The sequence below is a fragment of the Podarcis erhardii genome (assembly GCF_964252035.2).
Source record: "Podarcis erhardii genome assembly, chromosome: 16".
NCBI lineage: Eukaryota > Metazoa > Chordata > Lepidosauria > Squamata > Lacertidae > Podarcis > Podarcis erhardii.
Window position 1 is genome coordinate 24467512 of NC_138514.1, and position 25610 is coordinate 24493121.

At 46.3% G+C, this 25610-nt stretch overlaps 3 protein-coding genes across 3 annotated transcripts; all 3 read right to left on the minus strand.

The window, feature by feature from the left end:
- Positions 1–3215: 3215 nt before the first annotated feature.
- LOC309331154 (C-C motif chemokine 3-like) lies at positions 3216–7040 on the minus strand. The gene is made up of 4 exons (XM_081843237.1): positions 6839–7040; positions 5483–5521; positions 4966–5065; positions 3216–3438 (listed from the first exon to the last, which is right to left on the minus strand). The coding sequence occupies exons 1-4, from the start codon at positions 6909–6911 to the stop codon at positions 3345–3347; spliced, it is 306 nt and encodes a 101-aa protein (XP_081699363.1). The 5' UTR covers positions 6912–7040; the 3' UTR covers positions 3216–3344.
- Positions 7041–9158: 2118 nt separating this feature from the next.
- On the minus strand, positions 9159–12550 carry LOC309331185 (C-C motif chemokine 5-like). Its single transcript, XM_081843244.1, has 4 exons — positions 12316–12550; positions 11033–11071; positions 10201–10303; positions 9159–9382 (listed from the first exon to the last, which is right to left on the minus strand). Exons 1-4 carry the CDS (start codon positions 12386–12388, stop codon positions 9295–9297), a joined length of 303 nt encoding a protein of 100 aa, XP_081699370.1. The 5' UTR covers positions 12389–12550; the 3' UTR covers positions 9159–9294.
- An 8444-nt stretch (positions 12551–20994) lies between these two features.
- LOC309331476 (C-C motif chemokine 5-like) lies at positions 20995–23632 on the minus strand. Its single transcript, XM_081843687.1, has 3 exons — positions 23432–23632; positions 22181–22283; positions 20995–21339 (listed from the first exon to the last, which is right to left on the minus strand). The coding sequence occupies exons 1-3, from the start codon at positions 23508–23510 to the stop codon at positions 21231–21233; spliced, it is 291 nt and encodes a 96-aa protein (XP_081699813.1). The 5' UTR covers positions 23511–23632; the 3' UTR covers positions 20995–21230.
- Positions 23633–25610: the final 1978 nt, after the last annotated feature.

A 25610-nucleotide genomic window follows, 5' to 3' on the forward strand; every position in this document is an offset into this window, starting at 1 on the left:
TCTCCAGAACTGAGAAGATGGTGTCATGGGGGCAAATCATTTCATGGGTAGCAGAAAGGGGAAGTTAGGCACAATCAAAAGATGCAGCAATTGAAGGAGGCTGATGTAGGATGAGGCACATTTCACAGGAAGAACCTTTCATGAGAAGGTCAGCAGTTTCCACACAAACAGCCCCACACTGGGGGATGGCAAGCAACCCACATCCCACGATATAGAGGCAGGATGCAACACTTGGGGGTTTTGTGTTTAGAAAAATGGTGAGCAGGGTAACACAAGTGCAACAGTTTGTGCACGGAAAATATTCCTTAGCTGTGATTTCTGCACTGCAGAGGGTTGTATACATGCCCAACACTTTCCCAAACTGACTCTTCCCTGTAATTAATAAAGTTGTGGCCTAATTCAACCTAATGCTGTATCAGTCTCCTGTGTCCATTCTTTTGGCCCTCTCTACACTGGCAGCGGACGTCGTGAGGCTGTGGCGGCAACTTGTTCCTACATGAGGTAATGATGGCCAACTTGGATGACTTTAAAAGAGGATTAGACAAATTCCTGGCGGTGGGGTGGGGATGTTAGCTATGGCTACTAGTCACAAGGGCTAGTAGATGTTTGTGTCTCCCCAATCAGAGCAGAATGTCTTTTAATACCAGGTACTGGGAATCACAGGTGGGGAGACTTGGTGTTACTCTCATGCAAGAACAGCTTGCAGGATCAGGCCAGTGGCCAATCGAGTCCAGCATCCTGATCTCTCAGAATGTTTGAGGGAAACCAGAAAGCAGGTTTCAAGCACAAAAGCAACTCTTCCCGTCTGTGGTTTCCATCTACTGGTATTCAGAAGCATATATTCAGCATATATACATCTAGTAGCCATCTATAGCCCTCTCCTCCTCCATGAATTTGTCTAATCCTCTTTTAAAGCCATCCAAGCTGGTGGCCATGACCACCTCTGGTGGAAGTGAGTTCCATAGTTTAATACGGTTAAAGCCCTCTGAGAACATATAGCAACTTGTGGAATGATATCTTTAAAGTCATTTCAGGTTTATTGTTTTTTTTAAAAAAAGGTAAGTGTAATTAAATAGGCACCTGATCCTTCTGTGGGGTGGGAACTGTTGAATATTGATGGTTGCTTCTAGGATAAATAAAAACAATAAAATATTTGGGTGTGGACAACAAAACTACAGGATGAATCAGCAAAAATAAAATTAAATAAAACACAAGGCAATAAATTTAAGAAGCCAGAAAGCATCTAGTACAGAGCACTGCAATCACCATGACAGCTTGTGATGCCCTCTGCAATTTTCAAGTGGTCCATGGAGAAAAGTCTTTTGAAGCCTCTGCTCTGAAACCTTCATTGTAACCCTCCTTGCTTTCGACCTTCATAAGCTGGTTTCCTTTTTCTTTTCTTTTGTTTACTGGGGTTGGTTCAGTTTCATCAAGACGAGTTTCCATGAACTCGGTGATCTGTGATTATGTAATTTCCATATCCAGAATTGAGGAGATGATACCATAGTGGCAAACGAGGCTGCTGTTAATGAAAAAGGGAAGCTGGGTGCAATTGAAAGATTAAGCCCATTTCCAGGAAGAAAATTTCATGAGAAGGAGGTCAGTTTCTGCCCACGCAGCTCCTCAGTGAGGAGGTGGCCAGGGACCAGCATCCCATGAAACAGAGACAGGATGCGAAGGAAAGGCTGCAATATTGCTTTTGAGTTTAGAAAAATGTGGAGCGGAGAATGATAGAGAAGCACAGTTAAAGTAGGGAGCATGTTCCTCCAGGAAAATGTAGTGATGGAGGGCCACCAGCTTAATTTGTGCAACCAGATACTTCTGGGAAACCCAAGAGCAGCACACTGGGCCAACACCACTCCTCCTCTGCTGTTGTTCCCCTTGTTTCTGGTTATTCAGGGGCAGAGGGAGTGTAACATAATAGTCTGTGGTATAACATATCATGACTAGCAGCCATCAATCACCCTCTCCATCAGTGCTTTTTTCCTAGAGCAATAGGTGCCGGTACTCACAATGAAGTTGTTACAGTAAGTGCCATACTTTATAACAACAAGAAGAGGTGCCGGTACTGTGTACCCTTGAGTACCCCCTGGGGAACACTACTTTCTATGAATATGTCTAATCCTATTTTAAAACCATCCAGGTTGGTGGCCAGGCAGGGGGAGATAAAGAACCGACATTTACCAGCTCTGACAAATGGTCAGGATGGATGATGGGAGGTGTAGTTCAACAGCTTCTTCCTGGCGCAAAGGAACACCATGCCGGAAACCAGAACGCACAGAAATGCCGTTTACCTTCCCACCACAGCGATACCTATTTATCTACTTGCACTGGCATGCTTTCAAACTGCTAGGTTGGCAGGAACTGGGACAGAGCAACGGGAGCTCACCCCATCGCGGGGATTCAAACCGCTGACCTTCTGATCAGCAAGCCCAAGAGGCTCAGTGGTTTGCACCACAGCACCGCCTGCATCCAGCGGGCATCACATTGGCTGCCCTTGCTCAAAATGTTAAGACGCTATCCAATTGATTGTGTGATATGAGTCTGCACCTGTCTATCGCTGTTTTTAGCCAATGAGTGACATCATGGAGATGATTGACAGTTAGAGGGTGCTTTTAATCATAGAAACAGAGGCTATAGTGACACACCTGTCTGAAGGTAGCAGCAAGACTCTCCTGGCCATAGGAGCCAAATCCTAGGGGCCAAAGTCCCTTCAGCCACACCCCTCGATAAAATATTAGAGCTCCACTCAAGTTGATGAACATTGCCATTCAAACTGTGTGTGTGTGTGTGTGTGTGTGTGTGACATGTCATGTGATCAATTATGTGGGGCAGGGCTTACCTGCTCCCCCTCCCAATACTTTATTCAAGTTGGCACCCCTGTCTCTGGCTCAGATCTTATTTCATGCAAAAATAAAAATATGAGTTTGCATTAAAAAAAACCCACACCTCTCCCAATGAAAAGGATGTAGGGATCTGGAGCTTTTTAACAGAGTGTGCTGCAGAAGGATTTCCAGCTGGGGGAGCTTCTCTCCCTGTCGCTGCCTGAGCTGAAAATGCTGAGCCCCCAGCCCTGCTAGCCCTCCGCTCTGCTCTGTCCAGGACAAAACTCAAAAGGGCCATGACTCCAGCTGACCCTTAAGCACCCACCCCCACACGCTTGCAATCTAAACACTCAAATATGCAATTTTAAAAGAAAGACACTCTGCACATGCTCAGAACTACTCCCTTTAATCATATTGCAGAAGCCTGATTTTCTGGCATTCAAAACAGCTTGAAACTTGGTTCCAGTTCTCTTCCTGACGAGAAGGAGGAGGGAGCAAGGAGCAGGAGGGATGTTGTCTCTAGGATGGTGGTGGAAAACACTTCAAGATCTTCTGGACCCATTCTTTGCTGGGGTCAACACATACCTTTCTGTTGTTCTTCTTCAGGTAGACTCTATGAAAAAGGAACGGCCTGCTTAGTGCCCAGTCAAAGCCGAGCAAAAGGCAGTTCTCTGCTTTGGAAGTTCCACAGCTCAGGACTGGTGGGGTGTGGCTGGGTTGCAGGGAAGAGAGCTGATTCTGACATTTACCCAATGCCAGATTTACGTATAAGCTAAACAAGCTATAGCTTAGGGCTCCACTCTCTTGTGCCCCCACTATTAATATACAGTGGTGCCTCGCAAGACGAAGTTAATCCGTTCCGCGAGTCTCTTCGTCTAGCGGTTTTTTCATCTTGCGAAGCACGGCTATTAGCGGCTTAGCAGCTTAGCGGCTATTAGCGGCTTAGCGGCTTAGCAGCTATTAAAGGCCTAGCGGCTTAGCGGCTATTAGTGGCTTAGCAGCTTTAAGAAAAAGGGGGGAAAACTCGCAAGAACTCGCAAGACGTTTCGTCTTGCGAAGCAAGCCCATAGGGAAATTCGTCTTGCGGAATGACTCAAAAGATGGAAAGCTCTTTCGTCTAGTGAGTTTTTCGTCTTGTGAGGCATTCGTCTTGCGGGGCACCACTACTTCTTAATTGTATTTCAGTTCAACAATTACTTTGATAAAATGCATATTTTGTTATGTGCAAATGGCTTTAGATACCTTTTAGGTCCATAAATTCCCATATAGCATATATTCAACACAAAAAACAGCGACAATTTGTTGTTGATACAGCTGGACATATAAAGGACCCCATTACTTTCAGTAGCTTAGGGCCTCATCAAACCTAAATCCGGCCCTGATTTTACCCTCTAAGGCCCAGGAGATCAAGGTTCAAATTCCCACTCAGCCATTAAATTGGGTGACTTTGGGCTAGTCCTAGTCTCTCAACTTAACTCACCTCGCAGGGTTGTGGTGAGGATGATATAGAAGGGGGAGAGCCACATATACCACCTTGAGCTCCTTGGAGAGATAGAAATACTGAGTTGTGGGGCTGATGTTTCCCAAAGGCCACATGGCCAGTTCAGGGCAGAGAGGAGATTTGAGCCAGGGACCTCCTGGCAACTACAAGACTTAGGGTTTACTCTGGCCCTCTAATGCCACATTCACAGTCCTTGTGGCTCTCCCTGCAAAGAATCCTGGGAACTGTGGTTTCCCTAGGGTGCTGGGAACTGTAGCTCTGTGTCGCCTAAACTACACTTTTCAAGGTTCTTTTCTTGCTTAGAGCAGGGTGCTGATAACACTAAGGTTGCAGGTTTGATCCCTGTAAGGGACAGCTGCATATTCCTGCATTGCAGGGGGGTTGGACTAGATGATCCTCAGGATCCCTACCAACTCTGCAATTCTATGATTCTTAGAAATGGCACTTTCAACGTAAGCTGTGGATGTGATCTGTTGCAGCTTAACTTGGGGGAGTTGCTGGTATGCTGGATCTGCACAAATCTGCTGCAAATGAAGAACCAGTCCAAGGATTTGAAACAAACAGCCCTGAGCGTTTGATACTTTCAACATGCAAAGTTGTGCCCCCCCCCTCCATCTAATGAAGTTTGTTGCTACTTACATGACAGCCGGCTTGGCACATGTGCTGGGTGCCCGTTCATAGTATTTTATGGCCTTGCATGGAATTGGTCTATTTACGTAATTAAGGCAGCAGTTGGCTCCTAAGGAGAGGGAGGGAATGGAATAATTTAGTGGCTTCTGTAGTGTGGAAGAGGAATGGGAGATGATGCCCCCAGAGGCTCTGGAGGTCCCAGCCTGCTGCTCTTCTGGAGGGGGAAAGTGACTGTCTTTCCTCTGATCCAGGAAAGGTCTCTGGAAAGGGCTGGGATGGACCTTCCTCCTACCCACCTGAATGGATGCTTCATGGGAAGGAGTCTGAAGCCCCCTTTGGTGGACATTGCCTCCATCACAACAAGCTCAGCAATGGACAGCCCTTGAGAACTGTGACCAACGTTGCCCAAAATGGTCGTGTGAAGAACATCCTTGGGACAGAGATTAGGGAAGGAACTGCTTATGTGTGTCTGGCACCAGCTCCCCCTTTGAGTATAGTTGAGGAGGCAGCAACAAGGAAGACTTACTCTTATGAGCCACATCCTGAGTCTCCTTAGCAGGTTCCACTGAAAGAGAGAAAGCAAATGAGGGTCATTATGGGTTCCTCTCTCTATGAACTGTCCACTGTTCCACAGCCATAGATATGGGAATCTTTCCCCATGAAACTTTTGTTGCTAGCCTTTGACTTGGGTGGGGATGTGGGTGGTGCTGTGGGTTAAACCACAGAGCCTAGGACTTGCCGATCAGAAGGTTGGCAGTTTGAATCCCCGTGACGGGGTGAGCTCCCATTGCTCGGTCCCTGCTCCTGCCAACGTAACAGTTCAAAAGCACATCAAAGTGCAAGTAGATAAATAGGTACCACTCCGGCGGGAAGGTAAACAGCGTTTCCGTGCACTGCTCTGGTTCAGCAGAAGCGGCTTAGTCATGCTGGCCACAAGACCCAGAAGCTGTACACCGGCTCCCTTGGCCAGTAAAGCAAGATGAGCACCATACCCCCAGAGTTGGTCAGACTAAACCTAATGGTCAGGGGTCCCTTTACCTTTATATCCCAGCTCCACCTGGGACTGTACCTGGGACCATCTATAGGCAAACAGGTGCTCTGTCCCAGAGCTACATGGAGAAAGGCATCCCGGCTTTAGCCTGGGGGTGGGGAAGAGGAGGGCACCCTGGCATTCACCCTCCAGAGCCTCTCCCTCCCCTGGGAAGCTGTTGACTCGCTCTCCCACCTGCATCTCATCAGAGTTGGGGTTGGGGGCTGAGGCTTCCCTAAGGCCACCAGGTCACTGGCCAGTAAAGCAAGATGAGCACTGCAACCCCAGAGTCGTCCGTGACTGGACCTAATGGTCAGGGGTCCCTTTACTTTTACCTTTATGACTTGGGTGAGACTTTCTTAGGGTGGCTTTTTCACTGAGCAAAACAAGGAAATCCTGTGGCAGCTTTCTCTGGGTGAGACAAGTGCCTTTTTGCAGGCCAACTTTTCAGCTCTGTGTTTGGAAATCCCTGCCATCTCCCCACCAGTCCCCTCCACTCCTGCTAAGAGCCAGAGGCCAGACTGGGCCAATGGACTCATTCTGGTGCCTGCACCACAGTGGCACTGAGGGCCAGTTGCCCTGGGGCTACATAAGCAAAGGGAAGTCCTCCTTGAGTCAAAGCCTTGGTCTGTCTCTCTTACTATCATCATGCATTGATGAGCATTTGCTGTCCAGGGCTTTCTTTACCAGCCCTACTTGGAAATGCTGGAGTCATACCTGAAACCTATGGCAAGCAAAGCAGGTGCCCTACTGCTGTCCTACAGCCTGTGCTGTCCTACTACTACGACTACAACTACTACTACTACTACTACTACTTTCAAAATAAAGGATAGAAGAAAGGGGCAGACTCACATGGGCAAACAGCAGCCAGGGCAAAGGGGGCCGCAAGGAAGAGGAAACCGAAGGAAGTTGAAGAGAGCTTCATGGCAGGTGGAGATGGAGGGAGGACTCAAGACCCTCCCAGGTTCCTTCCTCGACTCCTTCAATGCTCAGTACCTTGAGGATCCCCTGGTCTCTTTTTATAGACAAGTCTGGCCACCTTGTCTCTAGAATGGGGAGGTGACATCATGGGGAAAATGTCTTTGTATAAAGCAGCGAAGTTTCCGCTCCCTCTGATAGCGATGAAGATACCGAGGGGCTGATGTCCAAGATAGAGAGGCAGTGTATGGGCCGATCATGAGGCCCATAATCTGCAGCTCCTTTTGATTGCGGAAAGGGTTGATAAGAGCCTTTTCGTGCACCAACTTTGCTGCAGCAGCAGATCCACTTTCTGAGAAAACCCACAAAGAACTTAGATGCTTCAAAAACATCAGGGGAGGGTTGGAGACCATCAGGGCAATAAGCAAGCAAAGGGCAGCCGGAACAAGCTCCTGAGAAAAACAACCCATTTTAGGGTTATGGATGGGTAGCAACCAGGCTGTGGGTGTAGTGGAGCCATGACCTTAAGGACTCCTTTAAAAGAAAAAAGAAAAAAGGCTACATTGTCAAAAGTGGAGACCTTCTTCCATCACTGCCTGGTGCTGGCAGAGGCCAGTTCCTGTCTGCTAGCTCCACCAAAAGCCCACCTGGACCTCCTTTTTGACTATCTTGTTTATCAGGCCTGGATTTGCATTCTCCCTGTCAAAGCTGTAGGGACCCCTTGGACCTCCCCACCCCACCCCTCCAAATGAGTGTCTTCTCTGCTTGAGAAGCACCCAGCTGTCAACTGGCTCTGTGGTGCTGATCACCTCCTGTAGCAAAAGAAGATCTTTAACTTTACATCTGCCCCAGCTGCAACAAAACATGTCTTTCCCACATCGGTCTCTACAGCCACAGCAGGTGCTGCAACCTTCCAACAGCTTGACCTCACCCCAAAAAGGCTCACTCCTCCATTGTCTCCCAAGGCAGATGGATGCCAACATGTAGCTTAAGGGATAGACAGGATTTTCTTGCTGAAACTAGTTTACAGCTCAGGATCCAGCAGGTCTGCTGGGTTGAGGGGCTCTGCTCAGTTCCTGTTCCTGGGAAAGCCAGAAGTGGTCCCGACAAAGCCCATGGTTGAATTGCTGCAATATGGCCCACATGGGGCTGCCTTCTGAAGGGTGTCCAGAAACTTTGTCTGGTCCAGGATGCAGTAGGGAGGGTTAGGGCAGGGGCTCCTCCTTGAGAATATCCAACTCCTGTTTTACAGTGTGAACGTAAGAAGAACCTGGCTGTTGGATCAGGCCATAGGGGGTTTCACTTAGACCAGAACACATGTCTCAACCAGTGGCTTCTGGAAAGCCTGTGAGCAGGCCATGGCAGCAATAACCCCCTCCTCTGCTATTGCCTCCCCTGTTTCTGGCTATTCAGGGGCAGGGGGAGTGATTCAAATAGTTGCAATCAGCTCTGAGAGCTGGGAGAGGAGTGGGAGGGGTGCACTACACAGAAACACATATCCTAAACACCAAAATAAAACAGAAGTTTACACACACACACACACACACACACACACACGTGCCACAAACTTTTGTGACTCTGCTCAGCATCAGAAGGTATAAATCATTTAAAGGCTCCTTCTCTGGGATGGGAGAGTTGTCTGCTATCAGACCCACCCACCCCCCAAGCTTTGAGAGATGGAGGACTGAACGCCTCCTCTGCCCTGCCCAGCCAGGACTGGTTGGAATTTTGCTGATGACTAGAAACATCCTAATATGTATAGACTGGGAGCACCTGGGTGAAAAAGTGAGCTTCCCCTTCCACCCATGCTAGCCTGGCCAGATTTGAGGAGGGGGCTGCGGTCCTGGGCCCATGAAGGAGGGAATACCATTCCAGGTTTGGGTAGTCATGTTGCCTTGGCAGCTGGATTTTACCTAGGTCCTAGCCCTGCCTCCTGTGCTCAGTTCCACCATCTATTGGCCAGATTTCCAGCTTTCTTTGGAAAGGAAAGGCAGCTGTTGTTGGACTACAACTCCCATCAACTTCTAGCCATCATGGTCAATGATCAAGGTGGATGATGGGAGTTGTAGTCCAATGACTTCTGTAGGATACCATGTTGGCTGCCCCTGTTCAATATGAGATATGAGGTGAAATGTTGAGAGCCACCACCACCCCCGGCCCAGCCCAGGTCCCCACCTCAGCCTTTGGCCAGGACGAAAGGGTTGGGAATGTACATTTTCAGTTGCGAGGCTATAAATGAGAGGCACTCAGCACATGATCAGCATCACTCCCTTTAATCACATTGCTTCACTTTTTGCATGGCTTCTTTTTCTTTTCTTCAGCATTCAAAGCAGCTTGAGCCCTGGCCTCTCTTTTCTTCCTGTGGAGAAGGAAGGGGAGGGATGTTGTCTCTATGGTGGGGGCAGTTTGCGGATGAGATCCTTGACCCACTGATCATCGGGGTTAGTGCAGATCCTTTTATTCCCCTTTGTGATGAATCTGCAAAAGGTGAAATGTCTGTTTAGTTCCAAGCTGGTCAAGGCCGGGCAAAAGGTTGTTCTCTGACTTGGGATTGACTGGGGTGGGGCTGAGGTCTAGTCCCGACGTTCACCCTCTAGGACCCAGGGTCAAGGGTTCCAATGCCCACATAACATGAAGCTCTATGAGTTATCTTGAGTCTAGTATAGTCTCCTAACCTACCTCACAGGATTGTTGTGAAGATGATGTGGGGACAGGAGAGCCACATATACACCACTTTGCGTTCCACAGAGAGTTATAATATAAATATGGTTAACATAATCCAATCAGAGTTGAGGGGCTTAAGGCAACTTGTCCAACCCAGGGCAGAGAGGAGATTCCATCCAGGGATCTTCTGACAGCTAGAAGACTTACGAATGACTCTGCTCTCACACACTTCATCCCCTTAAAGCACTCTTAATACCACTTTCACAGTTTTGGCTCTGCCCCAAGGAATACTGGGAGTTGTGATTTCTTAAGTGTCCTGGGAACTGTAGTTCTGCAAGGGATAAACTAAACTTCTCAAGAGTCTTTCTTTAAGTGGCACCGATGTCTTTTCAATGAATGGGGTGGATGTGACCCGGGTGGACCTTAACTCAAGAGAATTGCTGGTGGGCTGGATTTGTACAGATCATTAGCCAAGTACATGAAGTTGGCTGCAATTCAGTGACGAGCCAAACAATTGAAAAGAAAGAAAACCCTTTGTTACTTTGGAACATGCAGAACGTTCAGATGTTTCTGGTTGTTTTTGTTTTTTTAAAAAAATATATATATATAAATATAAACTTGCTGCTACTTACATGATAGCCGGCAGGGGGCAGGTACTGCCTGCATACTCATAGCTAACCAAGAGCTTGAGTGGAATGGGTCTCTTTTCATATTTCATGCAGCAGTGGCTTGAGCCTGTGAAGGAGAGGTGAGGATTGGAACAGTTTAGTGGCTTCTGTACCATGGAATGTGAAAGGGGGATAGTTTTCACAGAGGCTCTGGGAGGTCCCAGCCTCTCCTGGAGAGGGAAAGTGTTCATTCTCCTTCAGATCAAGGGAGGTTCACTGGGGAGGGCTGGAATAGACCTCCTTCACTCCCCATCCACCTGAACTGAAAGGAGCCTGAATCTCCCTGCAATGGATGTTCCCTCCCACACAACAGGCTCAGCCTGGGGCAGCAGGGGCAGCCTTAAAAACTGAGGCCTGAAATATGGTGATAGGACTCTCACATGGAAGATGGAGCAAGCTTTCTTTTCCTGCTGTGCCAGAGGGGAGGACCCAAACCAATGAGTTCAAAAAACAGGAAAGGAGATTCCGACTCAATGTTAGGAAGAACTTTCTGAGGGTAGGAGTCATTCAACAGTGGAACAGGCTGCCTTGGAAGTGGTGGAAGCCCCTTCAATTGAGCTTTCTAAGCAGACGTTGGATGGCCACCTGTCAGGGGTGCTGTAGTTGTGATTCCTGAATGACAGGGGGTGGACTAGAGGACCTTTGGGGTGCCCTCCAAATTTACAGCTTTATGATTCTATGAAATGGCTGTCTGAACAGCATCCTTAGGACAGAGTAGAGAAGGAACTGCCCATGTGAATCTGGCACCAGCTTCCTCTTTGAGTATGGTTGAGGAGGGAGGACAAGGAAGGCTTACCATCACGAACCTTATCCTGGGTCTCCTTGGTGTCTTCCCCTGATGGAGAGAAACGAATGGCGGCTCAATACAGGTTGCTCTCCCTTTCAACTGTCCACCATCCCATTGCCAAGGATACAGGATTCTTTGCCCTGTGAAACTCTCATTGGGTGAGACATTTTTTGCAGATTCAATACACCTTGTGTATCTCCTTGTGAGGAGATCCAGAGACCAGTCTGGGTGGGCAGACTCACTCTGGGGCCTGTGACACTTCAGCTCTGAGAACCCATCACCCTGGCACCACAGAGCCAAAGAGAAGCCCCCTCTGGCCCCACTAGGGAGCATACACTTTGCAAAAATGTGCAGATTTGGAGCTTTCTCTAAAAAGCTGGTGAATTTTCATGAGAGCTTTTAAATAAGAGAACGGGCAAACAATGTGGAAATACAGAAAATGGACCTGACAATTGGAAGTATGGGGAACAAAGAAAGAGAGAATGTGATGGAATCATCACCCATTGCTAGGCCCTATCCTAATTTAATTTATTTAAAAGCCTTTATAAAGCACTTAAATATTTTTTAGCTCTCTAAGTATTGTACAAATCTCTCTGTCCATCTATATCTATCTATCTATCTATCTATCTATCTATCTATCTATCTATCTATCTATATCTATCATCTATCTATCATCCAGCATCTATCTATATCATCTATCTATCTATCTATCTATCTATCTATCTATCTATCTATCTATATCTCCCTCTAATAAAAGTAGCCTGCTGGATCAGGCCAATGGTTCACCTAGTCCAGCATCCTGGTCGCACAGTGAAGGAACACTTCCTATGGTAAACCAGCAAGCAGGATTTCAGCAAACGAGCACTCTCCCCTCCTGTGGTTTCCAGCAAATTTCTACCTCCCCTCCCCACCAGCCCCTCTCTATAATTATTACAGCCTAATGATGAAAGCCATCCTGCCCATCTTTCAGCTGTAAAACAGGGTCTAAATCTCAGGCACACAGGATGCTGCCCTATCCTGAGTCAGAGCCCTGGTCCATCTCTCTTACTAGCATCATTCACTGGTGAGCATTTGCTCCCCAGGGCTTCAGGTAGCGAGTCCTTTACCAGCCTTACCTGGAAATGCTGGAGTCACACCTGAAACCTATGGTAAGCAAAGCAGGGGCTCTTCCACTGACCTACAGCCTGTGCCCCAGGAGAGGAGAGGAGAGGAGAGGAGAGGAGAGGAGAGGAGAGGAGAGGAGAGGAGAGGAGAGGAGAGGAGAGGAGGATGGATAGTCACCCTTGACTCACCTGAAGAGGCATCAGCCAGGGCAAAGGTGGCCACAAGGAGGAGGAAGACGAAAGCAGCCAAAGACAGCTTCATGGCAGGTGAAGATGGAGAGACACTTTCCAGACTTCTTCTTTGTTTATTCAGTCCTGGGTACCTGAGGCTCCCCCAGATTTCTTTTTATAGAGGATTATGGCTACCCAAAATCTAGAATGCAGAGCTGATGTCATGAGACAAGGGCTTTGTCGGAAGCATTGCAGCTCCCCCCCCCCCAGCTGATGCCGAAGGAGATAGCGAGGGGTTGATACCCAAGATTGAGAGGCAGGAGTTTATCATCTGTGGCATCCTTTTGTTGATAAGGAGGCTGATAAGAGCCCTTTTGTGGACCAAACCTGCTGCTGCAGCAGATCCACTTTCTGACCAAACTTGCCAATTTCTGTGTAAACAGTTCAGATGCTTCAGAAGCAGATAGCTGGTTGATGTGTCCCATCAGCAGATGCAGAATGCATCCACCAGCTAAGGACCGTTTTGGAGAGAGATGACTTGACCATGCTCTGATAACTTTCAGGCTGGATTTTTGTGATGCGCTCTATGTGCAGCAGCCAGTTTACTAGCTGGGGTTCTATTTAGATCTCATACAAACCCCTCTTCTAAAATAGCTTCAATGGTGCCAGATTCTGGGTCCAATTCAAGGGGCTCATGCTAGTGTTTAAAGCCCTAAAGGACTTAGTCCTCAAATATTTGAAAAGCTGCCTCCTTGCCTACAGACTGTCTTGGGTGTTGCAATTGGCAAAGGGGAAGTTCCTCCACTCTCAGAGGTTTGCAGTGGTGGCAAGGCCTTCTCTACGGCAGCCCCTAAGTTGTGGAACTCCCTCCCCACAGAGGTGCATCTGGCATCTTCATTGTACAGCTTTCAGAGGATGCTGAAGACCCACTTCTTTACCCTTGCTATTAACACTTAAGATATGCATAGTTTTAGGACCCATCTTATTTTTATAGTTGTAAGTTGCTTTAGAAAGTTGTGTTTTAATGATGTAACCTGCCCTTAATGATGTAACATGCCCTTAACCTTATGGTTAAGTGTGGGTTGATAATAATATTAGTAATAATAGTAACATTGTAGGTTTTAGGGGTCAACCCGGATGATGCTCCAAGTCGCTTCCAGTTCTTGCGGTGTGGCACTCACAGTGCATTGGAGATTAACAGAGGAAGTTGATGAACTAGTCAGACAGGTTTCTTTGTGAGACAGTGACCTTAGCTGGCCAGTCAGGGTCCTCATCAGGATGAACTAGGATACAAGAACTACAACTTAGTGTGGGTGCCACCCACACTTAACTTGGACAGCTGCTCCAGGTCGCTGAGAGGTCAAAGAGAATTACAGTGGTACCTCTGGTTAGCTTCTCTCTCTTTTTTTAAAAATAATTTTTATTGGAAATTTACAACATACCACAAACCCCCCACCCCCCCAACACAGAAATCCACCCCCATCAGACACAAACATAACAAACAACAAGCATAATATACAACAATACAAACAACCAAATAAAGACTTCGTTTATCCTGTTTCTGACATCCTTATTTACTTCTTATAAGCTGTTTCCTTTATGAATAATTATTAAGATTTTTCTAATTATAACTTAAATATCCACAAAGTCTCCTACAGACATTAATCGAAACAAGTCCAGGTATGAATTTTAGGGCACTGTTTTGTGAAGTATTCTCTGCATTTTCCCCATGCTTTTTGAAATTCTTGTCTAGTATGATCTCTAATTGCCTCTGTTAATCTAGCCAGTTCAATATACTCTAACAGTTTGTCTTGCCATTCCATTTTTGTTGGCACAATTTCTTTTTTAGCAGTTAGGACCCTTGCTGCTTCTGTAGCATAGAGGAATATTTTCTGATCTTCTCTTGCTATACCTGCGTCCGTTATCCCTAGTAGAAAACCCTTCTGTATTTTTAATAAAGTTATACTTAAACATTTTTTTAAGCTCATCATATACTATGTTCTCATCCTGAAGCAAAGTTCTTAACCCGAGGTATTATTTCTGGGTTAGCAGCGTCTGTAACCTGAGGCGTCTGTAACCTGAAGTGTCTGTAACCCGAGATACCACTGCAATGGCCCAGCTCATCATTTAGGGTGACCCAAGCAGTTTCTGTGCCAAAACCAGGCCTAAACCTAAACTGAAATGTATCTAGTTGCTCCACATTGGAGGAGAGGGTTTTTGCCCTGGATTCCTGCTGGCAAGTTCCCACAGGCCTCTGGTTGGCCACTGTAAGGACATGATACAGAACTAGTTGGGCTGTTGGCCTCATCCAGCCGGTGCTCTTTCATACCCTCCAACATTTTGGGAGGGCAAATTGGGGCACCTCCACACATCACCCTGCTGCCCCACTGCCTGCCCACTCACCTCCTCCCTGCCTTCTCTTTCGCTTGCCAGCTGCTGCCCCCCCTTGTGCCATTGTCTGCCTCCTCCTCCTCTGCCCCCTCCATGGCTTCCACTGCCTCCTCCACCTCTGCTGGTACTTCCAGAAGCTGGCTTCCATAAGTTCTGCGGTGGAAGGAGGAGGAAGAGTGGTGACGCATGGGGCCAAAGTAGGTTTTGCTTCCATTTTTTTGGTCCCATGCACTGGTGTGAGTCAACTGACTTGGGCCACAGTGTGGGACAAAGAAACAGCCACCTTCTGCTCCACAGCCAGAGCACAGGAGCCAAAATGGGACACCCAAGATGGGGATCAGAAGCCAGGGCAGCTTCTGTCAATCTGGGATGTCCCGCTTAAAACGGGACGGTTGCGCTGCATACTCTTTTCACGTCCTTCTGTTATGTTCCTATGGAAGCAGCTGGCTTGTGTCATCTGCTGGACCACCCCTTGTTCCTTGCATCCACCTCTGGGTTGCCACAACACCTCCTGACTCAGTCTCACTCACTGCTGGCCTCAACTGTCCCCTGGTTACCCCCAGAGCCACCTCAGCTAGGCAAGGGGTCAGGGCACCATGAATCATTTGGATAAGGAAGGAGTGGTTTATGTCTCTTGAAAGAGATGCTACTTCCTTCCTAGGCACAAACACACACTCTTTCTCTTGCTCAAAAATAGAATGTCTGTGTTGCTGTGCTGTATGACGCAGTATTATGGGGGCAGTGTTCCCTTTTTGTTCCTGGAGTGCATAAGAGCCAACGCCTAGGGGCTGAGGTCCCTTTGGTCCCCCCCATTAAATATTTGAAGCAACTGGAGAGCTGCCTTTTATCAGGCTTCTGATGAATTTGCCCCAAAGCAGATGTTTTTCCTCTTGCAGATTCATCACAAAGAAGAACTAGAGGTTCTGTGCTGACCCCAGGTCTCCAATTCTATGATTCTATCTGAAGAGTTGCTCTCACTGAAATAATTTAGGATAGCCTGTTGGATTGCTTCCAGGGAGGACTGGAATGAGTCTTCTTCCCTTCCCATCCTCTTGAATTGATGCTTTAGAGAATGAAGCCCAAATCCCCCTCCAGTGAACATTTCCTCCTTCAGAGGGACAGCTGAGCTTTGAGAACTGTGGCTACTTTCCCCCTCTAAGGAAGCAATCCAACAGGCTATCCTAAATTATTTCAATGAGAGCAACTCTCCAGATAGAATCATAGAATTGGAGACTTGGAAGGAACCCCAAGGGTCATCTAGTCAACTCCCCCCATAGTGCAGGAATCTCTGCTAAAACATCCATGACAGATGGCCATCCAACTTCTGCTTAAAAACCAACAAAGGAGAGTCCACAACCTCCCGAGGGAGACTGTTCCTCTGTTGAACAGCTCTTACTGTCAGAAAGCTCTTCCTGATGCTTAGTTGGAATGTCTTTTCTTGTAACTTGAAGTCCTACCCTCCAGAGCAGGAGAAAACAAGCTTGTTCCCTCTTCCATGTAACAGCCCTTGAGGTATTAGAAGATGGCTACCATATCTCCTCTCAGTCTCCTCTTTTCCAAGCTAAACATACCCACTTCCCTGAACCGTTCCTCATAAGGTTTGGTTTCCACGTTTCCCATGAGATTCTGTGGAATGCTATGAAAGCCATGGTTTGTGGCGTGTGCATCACAGAACAAGCGAAACGTAGAAGAAAATTTGCCCTCCAGATACAACAACTATACTTGGACATTGAGACCTTAGAGAAGGAGCACAGGAAGACAGGATCTTAGTAGATATATGCTGAACTCTTCTCCACTAAGAGAGTTGGAGGCTTTGGAATCACACTGTTGACAAGTCCATGATATTTCTTAAACAGAGGTTTTATGAATTCAGGAACAGAAATGCAAAATAACTAGCTAATGCTCTAAGTAAAACAAAGAACCTGCTTTCGTATCAATTCTCTTAGATGCAAGTGGTCAATTGACACACGACCCAAGAACCATCAACAATCTCTTTGCCGAATACTACTTCAATTTATGTAAGCCTCCTAAATATGATTCATACTGCTAATGAATTGAGATCTTCCTTTGCAAATATTTCATTGGATGGATATAAAGCATTGCCTATAATGAAAAATATTTGTCTCAGCTATTGCTTAAATTTGATTTGGGGTCTCTTTTTGTAATAGCCATATCACAATCATATGCCAAAAATGCAGCAACTATTCATACTGTTTAAAAAGTCAGGTGTCACCCTCCCCCACTCTCTACCAAGTGGTAGCAAGATTCCAGGGGGTTCCAGGCATTCACCCAGGGTCTGCGTTCCTTTGGAGAATTGAGACACGGCGGAGACTGCCGTAGCTTTAAGAAATATGGTTTATTCACCTATTTGCACCTTCAGTCTGCATGGAGGGAGTCAATGTCTTACAGCATGGTCCTTTCAAGACCACTGCTTGTCCCCCACAGCAGTGCAGCCCTGGAGTCAAAGTCATCTTTCCTAACCAGCCTTCAGCCAGCCTGCCCAATATGGATCCCAGTCTTTTTCCTCCCCGTCTTCCTTCCAGCACACCTTGCTCTAAAGACTCTCTTTTCCTGACACCTCAAACACACACCCCATCAGCATGGCAACCTCTGCCTGCCCAGGCCCAAGATTCCTCTTAGATGGGTCATCAAACCCTTTTGTCATGTTAATACCTCTATTCCATGCAAGGCCCTGGCTTGGAAAGAAAGCTTAGCCTGTACTTTTCCACTGGACTCCAATCTTCACTTCAGTGCTCAAAATAATCGAAATCCTACTATTTATTAATTTCCAAGGTTTAGTCTCCCCCCCCCAAAAAAAAACTATTACAATACTAAAGTGCTGAAATTTGATCCCATAGAGATATGTGGCACAAAACAAGGGGGTTTGTTTTCTTGCCTGCTCTTTGCCCCTTTCCTGATGCCCCTTACAGATTCATTTAGAGAGAATTGTGGCCGCCTTTGGTTGAAACTGTTGTGCAAGTAGCCACCCCCATGACAGTGAGTAGAAAAGGAACAGTCCATGCAAATTTGTCACCTGCTTCCTCTTTGAGTGTGGTTGCGGAGAGAGGACAAGGAAGACTTACTATCACGAGCCTCACCCTGGACCTCCTTGATGTCTTCCCCTGACAGAGAGAAATGAATGACGGCTCAATATAGGTTGCTCTCCCTTTTAACTGTCCACCACCCCATTGCTAAGGATATGGGAAATTTTGCCCTGTGAAACTTTTCATTGCTAGCCTATGACTTGAGTGAGAATTTCTTAGGAGCGATTATTTTGCTGAACAACACAAAGGAGTTGTCACACGAGGTCTCATTGTGGCACCTTCTCATAGGTGAGATTGGCACTTTGGGGGGAGCCAGCATTTCAGCTCTACATTGGGAAATGCCCTTGATTTTGCCTGCTATTACCTCCTACTGAGGAGACGCAAGGCCTGTCTGAGTGGAAAGACTCAGTCTGGTTCCTGCACCACTTCAGTCCTGAGGACCACTTGCTCTGGGGCTACAGAGCTGGGGGGAAGGCCCCTCTGGCTCCCTCCATCAGATGGGCAAATGACTGAAAGTTTCTCCATGTAGGGTATGAAACAAGTAATTATATTGTTATTACATTGCTGTCTTGAAATCAATCAAAAGTGGGTATAAATCTACTGAATCACAAACATGTAAGAGAAGAGAAGGGTAGACTCACATTGACTATCAGCGGCCAGGGCAAAGGCAAGCACAGGTAGGAGGAAGGTGAGGGCAGTTGCAGAGAACTTTATGGCTGGCGGAGGTGGAGAGAGGACTCAGGGACACTTTGACTCTCAATACCTTGAGGTCCCCCCTGGTCTCCTTTTATAGGAAAATTGTCAAGGATAATTTCAAAACGGTTTCCACTCTACCCAAAAGCAAGGGAGATAGTGAGGGGTTGACGCCCAAGATAGGATGTGGACGTATCTTGAGGCCCATCATTCATGGGATATTTTGACTCACAAGGGTGTTTTCTTGGGCCAGGCCCATTTCTGGGTAAAGAGCTCAGATGTTTCCAAAGCATCAGGGAAGGGCTGAGGACCTGTGAGGGCAAACATAGGAGAACTGGAAGAAGGTCCAGAGAAAGTTCAGGCCATTTTAGGGTTGTGGGTGGGTAGCAACTGAATTTGAATCCATTGATTTAAGTTGTATCCTCCAGGGAAGTAGAAAGCAAGCTTGTTCCATTGCTCAGGTGACAGCCCTTCAGATATTTGAAGAAGACTCTCATGTCACCTCTCAACCTTGTTCTACAGGCTGAATATCCCCAACTTTCCCAACCATCCCCATAATGCTTGGTTTCCATGCCCTTAGTCATCTTGGTCACCCTTCTCTACATACCTCCCACCTTGTCAATATCCTTCTTAAACTGTGGTGCTCAGAACTCGACACAGGTGGGGATCAGGTGTGGTCTGACCAAGGCAGAATAGAGTGATAGGAAATTATACTTCTGTTGATGCAGCTTAGATTCACATTAGCCTTTTTTGAAGTTATTCAGTCCCAGACAGTTCTAGTTTCCTCCCAAAGTTACCATATTCTTCCATGTATAAGATGCCCCCATGTATAAGATGCCCCCTATTTTTGGGGAGTCCAAATTAAGAAAACACCCCTTAGCACTTCCCGTGTATAAGATGAGCCCCAATTTTAAACCTATTTTTTTGGTTAAAAAACCTAGTTTTATACACGGAAAAATACGGTATTTCCTTCTTGTTGTCATACCTATTTGAACAAGGATTCCCGCCCCCTCCCAAGATTTTGCAATTATTTTTATTAGTTTTCAATTACAGTCCAATAATAGCCTCATTATAACAATACCAATTTATAATATAAGTATTAATACCAATCATTCAAATACCGAATTGTAAAATTTAATTAAAGTGGCTCCCACACTTGCTAGATTTGATGGTTTTCTTTATTTCTGCATTCCAAAATCTTATTGATTTCAATTACATTCCAGTCATAATAATAATCCTTAATACAACTGCAATATTAATAACTTCTATTCGTGTTGACGCATTAAATGATTTATAAAACTATAAGTGAGGAGCTTAAACTACAGTATATCCTTATTTTTCCTGTGTGTGGCAATTATTCTGTCCATGTTGTTTCTTCCTGTCCTTGTAAGATATTATGTCTTTCTTTCCCCCTGGTTGTTGCTGTTATCCCTCATGCCTTGGGCGAAACTGATATCCCATTGCTGTTCCAGAAATTTCTCCATCGCTCCATCTGCAACTTTAACAACAACTGCAAAAGTCACTCTATCCCAGTAAATATTACCTGTTGTCACCATTTTCCCTCAGCCTGGAAAGAGAGCGGTCTGTTGAACTGCAGATGACTCAATAAAGAACCTTATCAGTTCCTTGGCAGTTCACAGACTCCTTTCATCCTTCCTTCCAACTAAAGATATATGAGCAATTATACTTCCAATTAAATTAAAATCCAAGCCCTCTTAGTGTTATTCAGTTCACTTTATAAATAATAGAAGATGGGGAAGAGTCAGCTCTAAGTTTCCATCATAAACCTTTTGCAAAATAGAGCTTCCCTCCCTTTCCCCCTTTTTTTTTACACACATGGTTCCATTTGATATCATATTCCATATTTATAATCCATTTTCTTCCATCCCCGCTTGTACAAATATAATCTGAACTAACATTCAGAGGAGGGTTGCCGAATCATAAATGTAGAGAAGAAAACTTTAAATAAAGAAACCGTAGGCTCCCCTCCCCTGTCTTTTGCACCGAATGAAGTCTTATCTCAAGTACAAATCTTAAAGTCCATGCAATTGGTTTGCTCCGCAGTTTGTGATCTCATCTCTTCTAGCACACACCTGTACTTTACTCCAATTAAGCTCTAATTAACAGGAAAACCTCTGCTTCTTAATGATGGCGTTGTTTTCAGCAGGCGAAGTGCTGAACCCCAGGAAAGTGCAGGGAACCCTGGAGTCTCTCACTGCTCAGAAATTGGGGTGCATGTCACAACATAAAATTATATTGGGGAAAATTCCTTGCCCAAAATGTATATATTTGGCAAAATTGTGTACAAATGTGGATACACCAGGGGAAATATATGTGGAAATTCATGTGGGTTTTTGCACAGGCTTTTAAAAGAAAAATTGATGCAGAAATATAGAAAATGGAACTTCCAAGTTGGAAAGAATGAGAAACTCAGAGAAACCCAATAAGCCGCTTTTTCTTGCCTCCTCCCCTCTCCCCAATTAAGCTACAGAACGAAGCTGAACCCTTGAGAGCGGGGGGGGGGGGGGACGAAGCAGAATGAACCAGTCTGAGGCCCAGAAGGATTCCATTTTTGCCTGATATTTATTCACATGAAAGGTCTTTGTGATGATGCTTTACAGAAAGAACCTCTGGGCTATCTCACATCCCTTGTGGAAAACAATAATACAAAAACACATGACTGCTTAAAATATGGTGACATAAATAAATTAAAATACATTATAATAAAGTGCAACTGTCACATGGGTGGGTGTGGGTGGCTGTGCATGTTCTGCACACGGCAAGGCTTTCGCGCACTTGGTTTCCTCATTCCTTGCTGGGTGTTGTCGATGTTTGGGAGAGACTTCGGATACGTTCCTGGGTCCATGCAGCACTGGGGTCTGCACACTGCCGCCTATTCGCTTTCGTGGTAAATCTGCAAAGAGAGAAATGCCTGTTTAGTGCTCAGCCAGCCAGAGCGTCAGAAGCTCTGCACTGTCTACACTGACTGGCAGCAGTGGCTCTGTGAAGTTTTGGGAAGGACTGACGCGGGTGGTGCTGTGGGTTAAACCACAGAGCCTAGAACTTGCTGATCAGAAGGTCGGCGGTTCGAATCCCCGCGACGGGGTGAACTCCCATTGCTCGGTCCCTGCTCCTGCCGACCCAACAGTTCGAAAGCACGTCAAAGTGCAAGTAGATAAATAGGTACCACTCCGGCGGGAAGGTAAACGGCGTTTCCGTGCGCTGCTCTGGTTCACCAGAAGTGGCTTAGTCATGCTGGCTGCATGACCCGGAAGCTGTACACCAGCTCCCTCAGCCAATAAAGCGAGATGAGCGCCGCAACCCCAGAGTTGGTCACGACTGGACCTAATGGTCATGGGTCCCTTTACCTTTATATCCCAGTCCCACCTGGGACTGTACCTGGGACCATCTATAGGCAAACAGGTGCTCTGTCCCAGAGCTACATGGAGAAAGGCATCCCGGCTTTGGCCTGGGGGTGGGGAAGAGGAGGGCACCCCTGGCATTCACCCTCCAGAGCCTCTCCCTCCCCTGGGAAGCTGTTGACTCGCTCTCCCACCTGCACCTCCTCAGAGTTGGGGTCAGGGGCTCAGGCTTCCCTAAGGCCACCAGGTCACTTCCAGGACGGAGAGGCGATTCCCTGAAGCCCCCTGATCTGGTATGGAATTGCAAAGGGGCTTTGGCCTCTGCAGCTATTGCTAATAGTTTGTAGCTTGGCTGATCACACACGAATTGTTTTCAGAGTTTTTCATACTTACACGACAGCTGGCAGGGAGCACTTGCTGCTTGCATAGTCATAGGACACCAGGAGTCTGAGTGGTATGGGTTTCATAACGTATTTGTTACAGCAGTAGCCTGAGTCTGTGGAAGAGAAGAGCGGAAGGGAGTGAACAAATGACTTCTGCTTCCTGCAGTCTTGATTTGACTCCACAGGGGACTGGACCTGAGATCTTCTACATTCAAGGCAGTTGCTCTGTCATTGAGCTTCTTCCCCCAAAGTAAGATTCTAGTCCCAAGGATTCTGAATCAAGGACTGTTATTAAATATAGGAAGCTACTTTATACCAAGTCAGACCACTGGTCCATCTAAGCCAATATTGTCTACACAGACTGGCAGCAGCAGCTCTTCAGGATTTCATGCAGGGGATGTTACCAGGCTAACCTAGAGACGCGGCAGGGGATTGAACAGGAGACCTGCATTCAAAGCAGATGCTCTGGCACTGAGTTACTGTCCTTTCCATAAAACTATCCACAGTCATGAGTGCTGAAATCTTAGAGGGATAATTTCATAGGCACATAAGAAGCTACCTTTCAGCAAGCCAACCCATCTAGCTCACTATGGTCTGCTATGACTGGCAGTGGCTCGGTGTGGTGTCAGATGTGGGGCATTCCCAGCCCTAGCTGGAGATGCTGGGGAGTGAACCTGGGACTCTCTCTCTGGCCAACAGAGGTGCCTTGGGGAGGGTTGCAGTGGGGCCCTGCTCTCCTCCCAAGCAAACCCTTTGGGAGGGGACCATCCCTCCTTCACTGTGCTCCCCCTAAAGAATATAAGAGGAGCCATACTATCCTCCATGAATTGAACTAATGCTCTTCTAAAGTCCTCCAAGTTGGTGGCCATCATTGGCTCCAGTGGGAAGGAGTTTTAAAAGAACATCTGAAGTGCCTTGCTCCATCAGGCCAGTAGCCCATCTAGTCCAACATCCTCTTCTCACAATGGCCAACCAGATGCCCCAATAGGAAGCCCACAAGTGGGACCCGAGCACACTCCCTTCCCATGGGTTCCATCAACTTGTCTCCAGAAGTGTTGCTGTCTCCAGCCACAGAGGCAGAGCGTAGCCACCATGGCTGGTGGCCACCAATAGCCCTCTCCTGCTTGGCCCAGCTCCTGCAGCAGCAGGAGCAGCCAGGAGTGCAGGACAGCCTTGGAATAGGATGGTGGTGCAGACTGTGGTCCCCAAGGCTTGAGATGCCTTTGGCAGTGATGCTGTGAAGAAGGAAAGGGGGACTTACCTATATGAGACTGAGCCTGGGAGAAGAGGAGGGTGGTGATGGTCAGCAGGAAAGCAAAGGCAGCAATGAAGCTCTTCATTTTTGCTTGTGGAATGGAAGAGGAGGCTTGTTGCTCAAAGCTGAGGGTGCAGAAGCAGTCAGTGTCCAAGCTCTCGGTTGCTCCAGAATGAGCTCCATGAGTTTTCCCCTCCTCTCTTTATACAGGCAAATGGGGGTTCCTTGGAAGGCGAATCACTCAGGAGTGACGAAATCCCAGCCCCAATTTTGCTTACTCTGGAGAAGGATCCAAATTAACTAGCGGGGGAGGGAAGAGGAAGTGAAAATGAGATTCTGCAATCCCCTGCTGGTCCTGCAGGTGGCTGGATCTGGTCAGGAAGAGAAGGCAAGGAAGTGTTTGCTGTTTCGGTCCCAACAGGAAAGTTTTCAGCACCAGATCTCAGAGGGATGAGAACAAGCACAGCAATCTGTGGAACATTTCCAAGAGGGAGGCAGCACTAGGGGCTTTTTTTGTCCTTGCAGATGCACAAGAAATAACAGCACACTGAGAAGATTTTCTACTAGGAGTTATAGGGACAGAAATTCCAAAGAAGATAGTTATTTATGTATATAACTTCAGCAGCAAGGATTCTCCCCACCCCCACCCCGAAACTGAAGGATGAAGAGGTTTCCACTAAAGAAGAATGAATAAAGAAAGTGATGGACTGAATCAGCAAAGTTACCAGCTAAAATAAGGGAACTTAATGATGGTTGTTTCATTGAAGAATGGAAACCTTTTTCGGATTCTTTAAATAAATATTATAATATCATAAACCTGTGAGCAGGATCTGAACTATAAGCAACAGATATAATTAGTAATTATTGTATCTTCCTAACCTAACCTTGACCTAGGACGATAGGTCAAGAATTAGTGAAAGGGAAATGTAAATTATTTATGTATGCGATAAACGCGTCAAGAATTTTAATAGCTCAAAATTGAAAGTCTGGATAAATGCCAACCAAAGAACAATGACAAGAAAAACTGATGGATTATGCAGAGTTAGCAAAGTTAACAAACTACATGAAAAAGACAGCAGTGACTTTAAAAATGAATAGGAACCTTTTACAATCTATCTGCAGAAACAACAAAAAGAAATGGACTCATTGGCAGGATTTGAATAAACCTTCACCACTTTATTGAATTTAAATATGGAGGATAACAATGTAACAAGATACAGTGGTATCTCGGGTTAAGTACTTAATTTGTTCCGGAGGTCCATTCTTAACCTGAAACTGTTCCTAACCTGAAGCACCACTTTAGCTAATGAGGCCTCCTGCTGCTGCCGCACCACTGGAGCTCAATTTCTGTTCTCATCCTGAAGCAAAGTTCTTAACCCGAGGTACTATTTCTGGGTTAGGGGAGTCTGTAACCTGAAGCGTATGCAACCTGAGGTACCACTGTAATGTACATACATGCAGAATACAACAAATAATGTAACAACCCAGAAGGGGAAGATGAGGGAAGTCAGGGGGAGGGGGACTTGGGGAATCATATTTTTCTTTTTTCTTGAGATAATGTTATAGTGATGACTATAAAATTGTAAAACTGAATATATATATATATATAATTTATTGTATCGTGATTATAATATAAGAGAGAGAAAGTAGGGTGCAGCATGGGAAGTTGATAAAACAAAAGAAAAAAATATTATGTATTGGAATTATATGTGAAATTTGTGGAAATTTAATAAATTTCATTTTTTTAAAAAAGAAATAGCAGTTCATTGTTAAACTATGGAACTCACTTCTGTAGGAGGCAGTGATGGTTGTCAACTTGGATGGCTTTAAAAGAGAACTGACAAATTCATGGAGGAAAGGGCTATTGAGCGCTACTAGCCATGATGGCTATGCTCCTCCTCCACACTTGGAGGCAGTGATGTTTCTGAACACCAGTTGCTGGAAACCGCAGGAGGAAAGAGAGGTCTTGCACTCAGGTCCTGCTTGTGGGTTTCCCACAGACATCTGGTTAGCCACAACAAGAACAGGGTGCTGGACCAGATGGGTTTTTGGCTAATCCAGCAGGGATCTTCTTAGGTTCTTAAATCCAGCGAGGGCTGCTCAGGAGAAGCAGTGTGTGTGTGTGTGTGTGTGTGTGTGTGTGTGTGTGTGTGTGTCTTCATTTCTGCAAGCAGAATTGGATTAG